Source organism: Alosa sapidissima, chromosome 20 (assembly GCF_018492685.1).
Source record: "Alosa sapidissima isolate fAloSap1 chromosome 20, fAloSap1.pri, whole genome shotgun sequence".
Classification (NCBI taxonomy): domain Eukaryota; kingdom Metazoa; phylum Chordata; class Actinopteri; order Clupeiformes; family Clupeidae; genus Alosa; species Alosa sapidissima.
In genome coordinates, this window is record NC_055976.1 from 29,352,079 (window position 1) to 29,361,328 (window position 9,250).

The window sequence follows — 9,250 nt, forward strand, 5'->3', positions numbered from 1 at the left end:
CATTACTGATGACTGACTTTGACCCACCTCACACTGTTTGTTTGTTATTTGGTTAGTTTGGTTAATAAATCTATATTTTAGATAAAGGTCCAACCTCTCGACTCCCTCTTTTGTTGTGGCCAACCCCCACGCCCACACACACACACACAATACCCCCCTCCCCACACACACACCACTCATACTTCCTCCCACACAGCTTCACACACCTACTACCCCCTTCACCATTCATACAAAAACAAACTGGCACAGAAACACACACACACACATATATATATATATATATATATATATATATATATATATATATATATATGAACACACACACACACATAAACATGGCATGAGATGCAAGAGTAGAGGATGGAGTCGGAGATGGAGATAATGTACTTGTGAGAAGTGCAGGACAGAGCGGTCATATTTTGTACCACTATGCAGTACATGTAGTTACTTAACTAGTCTCAACTAGTTTAAATTTGAATGATCTATACATGATACATTGTTCATATAACCTTTTTATAACACCTGTTCTTATGCAAAAAAAGAGCATTTACTATTGAATTGCATTTTACCCATTGATGCGCAGTGTCCAGTACCGGTGATAGTTGAGTATTTCCATCAAAATAATACATATTTCTAGAAAATCAATTGGACATGTTCTAAGTCTTGTTTGGGGGGGGGGGGGGGGGGGGGGGGGTCTACCTCAGTGAATTAATAATTCATGCACGAAAGAGGTTTTAAGGAACTTACAACACCAGGTTACGTTTACATTGTGATTATAAACTTTAATATGTTGTAACCCTCCAGTGCTGATTCTTTGAAAAGTAACTGTTTTGCTCTTTGATGCACACAATAATTTGTATAGCCTACCGGTACTTACTTGTCACATGCTAAACTGAACATTCAAAGTACTGCATTTGCTCAGTTTTCTTACTCAATTACTGTCACATATGATGCTACAAAATCACTGCTTTCTAATTTTGAATTAATGGAATGTTCATGTTGGAGTGAGTACTAGTGGTGAGTCTGAATGGGGATGTCCTGGGATCTCCCAACTCTGCAACGGCTCTCGTCCAATCAGAAATATGTAATAGATCGTTGGATTGGACTGGACCGGACCTAACTGTTGTATAATTATGTATATTTACTACATACAATGCCCTTTAGAATTATTGGCACCCCTGGTAAAGTTGACCAAAAACAGGTATAAAAAATCATCTTTTGGTGATTTATCGTAATCTCACAATAAAAACAATGAGGAAAAATCAAGCCATGGAGGGCACTCTAAGTCTATCATCAATATTTATGTTTCATTACTCACTATTTCATACTCCATTATATCACTTGAATGCCATCAGTATTTCTGTACAGTATTCCACTTTACATTATGTCAAATATTTTACTCACTCCAATGTCTGTAGTTTAGAATTATGATTGTCATTTAGAGCAGAAATCTCCCTAACCGAGTCTCCTAGTTTATTCCCTTTCAGTGCAGCCTTCTTCTTTTATCCTGTTGTCATTAAGCCTGTAGAGAGAGAAAGAGCAGAAAAAAAACAGTGAGTAATGTTTTAAGACATAAAAACCCTATGCACACAACAAACCAAACGTACACACACACACACACACACACACACAATGTATATGGTACAGTGTTCAGAGCATGATCCTGTAAGTGATCAAGTGAAAAAGAGGCAGGTAAAGAGACAAAGGAGAAAGAGAGAAACATTCTCTATGTACTAAACTCAGACCATTAACAAGACAAATGCTATTAATGTGTATATTCCTTAAGAGTATGATACTGTACTGCAGTGCTTTATAGAATAGACATCCATGCTGGAAGTTCTTGTTCCGCCATTGTGACTATTGAGTTATGTGTGTCACTGCATCATACACGCCAGTTTACTTACATCAGTTTCTCCAGTTTACAGCGTGAGTCCTTCAGTAGATCAGAGATGTGCTTTGCTGATGTGTTTCCTAGTTTATTCCCACTCAGACTCATCTCTGTCAGGTGTGATGGGTTTGATAAGAGAACTGCCATCAGAGCAGCACAGCCTTCTTTTGTTATACTGTTGTTATTTAGCCTGTAAATTCACAGATAGCAATAGCAGGGATGAATATTAAAACTACGCTGCAGGTTTGTCAGGTGATGCGAATTATCTGAATGTATGTATGTATATATACTTTTTGATCCCGTGAGGGAAATTTGGTCTCTGCATTTAACCCAATCGGTGAATTAGTGAAACACAAACAGCACACAGTGAGGTGAAGCACACACTAATCTCGGCACAGTGAGCTGCCTGCTTCAACGGCGGCGCTCGGGGAGCAGTGAGGGGTTAGGTGCCTTGCTCAAGGGCACTTCAGCCGCGGCCCACTGGTCGGGGCTCGAACCGGCAACCCTCCGATTACAAGTCCAGAGTGCTAACCAGTGGGCCACGGCTGCCATGTTTACAAAGAAAAATGGAGTAAAATTGCAGTATCCAGATGTGCAAGCCTAATTGAGACCTACACAGACGCCATGCTCCAATTTAATTTGTAAAATAGTTTCCACAATGTAGAGATGGCTCTACTCATCCTGGTCAAAGTAACACTAGAGCGCACCGCGCAAATACCCACTAATGTTCTACAACCATTACTCTGAATGTGGGCTCTGCCATTTTTCATCTAAGGAGGATGTATCATATAAACTGTTTTTATGCCCACATGAATTATGTGCCTATATTGCATGTTTGTTAACTCTCTACCAGCTATTTTTTATTTGTAACGTTTCAAGCCCTTACGGCCCTTCCTCAGACGTCCAAACAGTGTTACACAGCTGCCCTTTTAAATTCCATTTGTCACGTGATTACAATTAGGTTGCAGGATCCATTATACAGTTAAAGTAGAAAACATAGAATATTGCACCATGCCCGTGTACATCAACAATACACATATACAATCAATTCATTGCAGAGGTAAACAAGACTATTGCACCATGCCCGTATACAAATCAAGCTGGGTTCTGTACAGTGTTTTAAGACATATTGAATATGTTATAGTGCTATAAGTAAAATGTAGGCTAATTGAAGCTATACAATATTTACTTTACTTTAAAAAAAGACATTTTTCGTTGAATTAAGAATCTAAAATGGAACTGACTGACACCTACTGTACGTTTTTGTCAGATGTTTATTTCTTCCCCAGACTGGCACAGTCTGTTAACACACGAGTAGGCTACACTCATTTTCACCTTATAATGAGCAATGCCATGGCAGCCGTGGCCTACTGGTTAGGGTTTCGGGCTTGTAACCGAAGGGTTACCGGTTCGATCCCCGACCCAGTAGGAAAAATGTGGGCGGGGGAAGTGGTTGAGCACTGCTCTCCCATGCCCACATCCACTGCTGAAGTGCCCTTGAGCAAGGCACCTAACCCCTCACTGCTCCCCGAGCGCCGCTGTAGCAGGCAGCTCACTGCTCCGGGTTAGTGTGTGCTTCACCTCACTTAGTGTACACTGTGTGCTGTGTGTGTTTCACTAATTCACAGATTGGGATAAATGCAGAGACCAAATTTCCCTCATGGGATCAAAAGAGTATATATACTTATACTTACAATAGGAAGAAAACAGCCAAGGCCAACTTATCAGAGGACGCCGAGTCATATGCATACAACAATTTAAATAATTAATATAACATGTACTATATGCATTGTTATTTTATGAAGTTACGTGTATTAGCATTACAATGATCGTATGAATCGTCATGATATTGCATAGAGAAGAGATGGCAGTACCACTATTGACCGCATGAGGGCGAGCGCTACACAAGAAACAATATTTCTCACAAACATCAATATTTTCTAATATGGAGTGAGTGTGTCCATATTTTTCCACCTTTAGTTTGTATGCTACTCAGGACAGTTAACTAAATAGGGATCAACACTTAAACTGTAGGCACACTTCACACTTACCCATCACAAACACCCCCTAATGTGCTTTAATAAACCAACTGACGACAATTATCTTATTAACCGGACTTTTGCACTCTCTCTCTCTCCATTATTTTCACTGACAGAGCTGCTTGATATTTATTTTATTTTATTTTATTGTATTTTTTTGTGACAGGAGGAGGGTCCCGCACTCTGCCTGCGCATGACGTCAGGCCGTTGGAGACAGGCAGCGAGAGGCCGCCTAGCAGCAGCTGTACGAGCTCAGCGCAGGCCAGGCGACGGCGCCTTTAAGAGGGAGAAAACGAAACAATAAACCGTTCGTGGTGTGTCAATGTTGTGCGGACAATGAATTTAGTCGATATGGTTTTGATCAAACTCTTGCTATTGTTATACTGTATACGGAATACCAAAGGTAAGCATTGAAGCTTTAAATCATTCTTGTTAGAAGTGTTTGATAATCTGTAATCGGATTGAAGAAGCAGTGGCTCGCGAGCTAGTTAGGGAGGGGTATATATGAGAGCTCTCGCTAGCCACCGGGGAAACTGTCTTGTGCGGAAGTGATAGCTGAATGAAGCGGGACGGTTGTAGTTTGGAGTTGACAACTCCCTGTCTTGTCAGTGGCGAACACATAAAGCAATTGTGTTGGTCTGTCTGTCCGGAGACAAAGTAGTCAGCTTATCATGAAGCAATTGGATAAAAGTTGTTGCGTTACTCACTCGCTTTAGCCTCCTGTGGTTTAACGTTACTTGCGAGAGGTTCTCCTGTTAGCCAAACAGCCATAACTGACGATCGCAAACATTCTCAGTGAGAAAGGCTTAGATTCTAGTAGCAGCTAACTTGTGAATCATTACTCAGCTCACGGTGAAAAAAAAAAACAGTTGATAAAGTGTATCTCTATGCTGTCTTTGGAAACACCCTCTGTGCAGGTAACGTAATGGAGCTAACTACGCGACAGGGCTCGCCAAATAGGTTAGCGACATGGAAACGGTGTTTTTGTACATTCCCGGCTGCTAAATATGTTATTGTTGTAGGGAAACCACAACGCAGGTGGACATTTAAGAGTTTAGGAGAAGTAATATGGTAGCTATGTTTTGTAACGAAACACGCACCGTGTATTAGTCACTGGAAGTGAGTGAGATGATTATGCGCGCTGGCATCGTGACAAGTTGTGGCATGCCCCTGAGTCAAGTGTCGGTAGATGGATATGTGAGCTGGGTTAGCTAGCTAGCAAATGCTTCAGTGAGAGTTACAAAGTGCGTTTTTAAGTTTCACATTCAACCTCCTACCGCGTGTTCCCACTGATCTGTCAAGTTCTGCCACACGAACTTAGTTTCTCACAAACAGCAAAGTCAAATCTTACTTCACCGTCCCTCAAACCTGTTGTCGATTGCTGCTTGACTCATGGGAAATGCGAGGTTTGATAGCGTCACTGTCTGTCTGAAGTTTTGTTGACATGATTTACAGAGGGCGAGGTTGGCTGCCCTCGTTGTTTGGACTGGAGAGAGAGCTTTCGTTTCACCTTCGCTTGTTTCATTTGGCCTTTTGGTATTTATAACATATCTATACACACATCGAATATACGGCTACCTACACATGTCATGGAATGGTGTGCTGTTAGGTTACTAGTTTATAGAAGCATTTGTTCTTGTCAGGGGCCATCGTGCATATTAGAAAAGTTCCGTATAGCCCACTGACACGATTTGGTGTAACTCAGTGACAGTGTGTGTGTGTGTGTGTCCCAAACAGATGGATGGGCCAAGTCAGGGTGGGCCACATGAACTGCCTGTGTTAGTTTGTTTTGCTCTGCCTTAGCATATGAGCACCTTGTCTTATCCAATCTGTTAATTACACTTCCTAGCTCCTGCCCTGGGCAAGCTGACAGATGTGTGTGTGTGTGTGTGTGTGTGTGTGAGAGAGAGAGTGTGAGAGAGCCGGTGCGGCTGTGCTCATGTGTGACTAGGAAGGGGTGAGTGAAAGGAAGTGAGTGATAGCCCCCGGAGCATTTAGCCTATTGTGTGTGTGTGTGTAGTGCGTATATAGGTGTTCTCCTTCTGTAAGGCCTCACACCTACTTTCTGGCCCCATGTGTTTAAACCACAAATGACTCTCTGGCCTTAGTCATCATAGCAGCTTCTCCTCCGACACACACCTGACTTGGTTGCTTGTTTGTTTCCACTTGAGATGTAGCCAGTGAGCCAGAAACGGTCTGCTGTTTAACCAAGTCTGGTCTGGTCCAGTCATGTCTGAGGGCGACCGAAATGTTTTGAAATTATAGACCTCTGAAGTTCGCTGCCATATTTGCACATAAGGAGATCCGGGTGTTCATTGAAGCTATCTATGGCAAGTTAGCTCTGGGGTAGCAAAAATCAAAGTTTGCGGTCTTAACATACAGAAGGTCACAGTATCCACTTGAAGCCAGAGGGCGAAAGTGTGTAGAGCAAAATGTCTGTATTTCTGATTTATTTGTCCCGGCGAGAGTTTAATATGAGCGATAATTCAAAATCCTGATGTTATTTTCCCATAGGAAAAAGTCGTAAAATACCAGATCTTCTTCTATGGCAAAAATGGTAGCTTTTTGTAGGCAACTCTATTGAAACTGTGTGTGGGCGTGGCTGAGGAGCGGTTTTTCCACCCTGGGTTGGGGGTCCAGAAGCTGCTGTTGCGTCTGCTAAATGTCTGCTAGATGTGTCTGCTAACCACTTTACTTCACTTAACTTAACTTTGACTTTAAAACAGTGGGAAGTACGTGTAGTCTGCTAGCCTGCTAGGCACTTGTTTCAGAATGGGTAGGCCCGCAATCAGGCCTGTGGTTCACCCTGAGCAGCATGTGCAGCAGCAATTGCTCTGATGTCCTTTAACTTGACAATGTTTCAACAGTGCATTATTAATGGTATTTTTATTCTATGGAAATGGAGACCCCGTCCGAAACACACATACATGTACGTCTTACATAGTCTCAAAACTAGGGGTGTCACGATTACGGTTTTAAGTTGAAATCGATTGAAATTACATCTCAATCTTGAAGGACACAAAAACACACACACTTGTTGAACTGCGGCGTGAACACTCCGCCAAATTTAGGCTGCAGCCAGTTTGAAGTCACCGGTGTGGAAGTATTTTTTTGGTTCATTCACGTCAATTAACACTAACTATCTCAACTTAGCAAGTGAAAAGATGATCTATCTTCAGTCCAAAATTCACCTACTTTAAGGCTTAAAATGCATATTGATAATGCAAGTGATAATGCATAATCATTCTGTGTTGTTTCATTTCACTATGTCCACATCTATGTTTAATGTTTGTTTTGTTTCCAACCTCACGGTTGGAACGGTTTCAAAATAAAAAGCTTTTTCAAAATAAAACCCCCTGAAACAGAATAGGAAAAGGCCAAAACAATGTAAACAATCTAAGGAAATGCATTAATAGTCATATGTGGAAAAAAGATAACAAATTGTGACTTTAAAATCGAAAATTCAATCGAATTGAGGATTTGGAGAATCGTGACAACCCCTACTCTAAACACACTCTCCCTCTATCTCTCTCACCCCCTCTCTCTCACAACCACACACACTTACACACACCTTCAGGGCAGGGAGACACACACACACACACACACACACACACACACTTACACACACCTTCAGGGCAGGGAGAGGAAATGTAAGTGGTGTGATGTACTGCCTGGTTTTCAGCGTTCATCAGCACACTCTGCTTCCCCCCCCCCCCACACACACACACACACACACACACACACACACACACACACACACACACACACACACACACACACACACACACACACACACACCATCAGCTAGTGCAATCTCCCATGGCTTCCCACAGGATCCCTGTAGATATGTTCCATTAATCTTCTAAGATGGTTATTACAGCCTTGTCGTATGTGTGTGTGTGTGAGAGAGAGAGAGAGAGAGAGAGGGTGTGAGAGAAGGAAAGAAAGAGAGAGGTAGGAGGTCTTTGTACCGAGCAGGCCTATCCCCGGCTTATGAGTGCTGGTACACAGATTCAGCCCAAATCAGCTGAGAGCTGTGCGATTGTGTGTGTGAGTGCGCGCATGTGCATGTAACCACACACACACACAAACATTCACAGCACAATGCATCACGTGGCTTCTCTGATCTGAACTAAAGCCACTTGTTTGGCAGCTGGGAGGTCAGATGGGGGAACCTGCACTGAGCTCAGGGAAACACACACACACACACTTCTCAGCACATTAACTTAAACTGTTATCCCATATTTGTTCACATATTCACAGTCAAATTTGAATGAATGAATGAATGAAGTGTATGTGCATAGCGCTGTGTTGATTGGCAGGTTGTGCGTCCAATAAGTGGCCACATTACAGTGCTGAATCCTCAGTGTGCTGCAGACACACTCTGTCATAAACCCGGCTTCGTTGTTACTGCTCCTCCCTGTGTCACAAAAGAGTGTGAGCAAGTTTGTGGGCCACACACACACACACACACACACGTGCCAGCTGAGTCAGGCAAAGTGTGTAAAAAGAAAGAGATTGCACACAGGGATGGTTGGATGATATCAAAAATATATCAAAACTGCCAAAAAAAAAATGAAACAATGAAACAAAAGGTAGCAAACGTTTGGAGCCTAGTGTTCAATGTTCCTCGTTCCCAGCTGAGTCAGAGAGACAGGTCAGGCGTGTGTCTGCTGTCCAGCCTGAAAGGCACACTGCTTCAGCCGTCTCAACAAAGAGCCTGTGAACGCCTCCAGAATCTCAAACATGGCTCTCCCTCTGAAGTGTGTGTGTGTGTGTCCCTTTGACTTTGGCTTCAGCTTTGTCTGGGTACCTACAGTACTATTCTCTCTGACTGTGTGAGATGTGAGTTTATCATGTGCCTCAAACAAACCACACTGATCATCAGTCTGAACTTAGTCAATAGCCATCATCTCTCTAGTACCAGAGGTGTGGGTTTGTTGTCAAGTTCTGAAGGGGTGGTGTGCTGACAGTATGACACCTGGAGTGGTGCTCAGTGGGATTGGGAGGACCAAGCTGATTTCTGAACATTCTAAAGTCTGACCAGCAACAACTGCAACTTTAGAATGTTGGGGTTTGTTGGGCATGGTCTGAGGTGCGTTTAAACGTTTGCAAGCAGTTTTCTGTTTTTTTTTGGTTCTCTATGAATGTTTGCGAACACAGTTTGAGGAGGTAGTTCTTTGCAAACAAACAGTGGAGCTGGAGTGGAACTACTGTAAAAATGGAATGTTTACACAAAGTCAAGTTGTTCTGATCAAAGAAATATAAAAAAAAATATATAATATTCACCTCAAAGGTTAGCCATTGTTTGCCGAATCTGAAT

The 9,250-nt window shown here is 42.4% G+C and overlaps 1 protein-coding gene and 1 long non-coding RNA gene across 2 annotated transcripts in view; one reads left to right on the top strand and one right to left on the bottom strand.

Annotated features, from left to right (window-relative positions):
* Window positions 1-838: 838 nt before the first annotated feature.
* LOC121694042 lies at window positions 839-4,973 on the bottom strand. Its single transcript, XR_006025656.1, has 3 exons — window positions 4,635-4,973; window positions 1,905-2,078; window positions 839-1,522 (listed from the first exon to the last, which is right to left on the bottom strand). It is a non-coding gene; the product is annotated as an uncharacterized LOC121694042 (long non-coding RNA).
* Window positions 4,160-9,250, top strand: part of adam10a (ADAM metallopeptidase domain 10a) — an 84,902-nt gene continuing 79,811 nt past the window's right edge. The window contains exon 1 of the mRNA XM_042073952.1: window positions 4,160-4,330. Coding sequence (XP_041929886.1) covers window positions 4,264-4,330 — 67 coding nt within the window. The 5' untranslated portion in view covers window positions 4,160-4,263. The remainder of the gene's footprint in view (window positions 4,331-9,250) is intronic.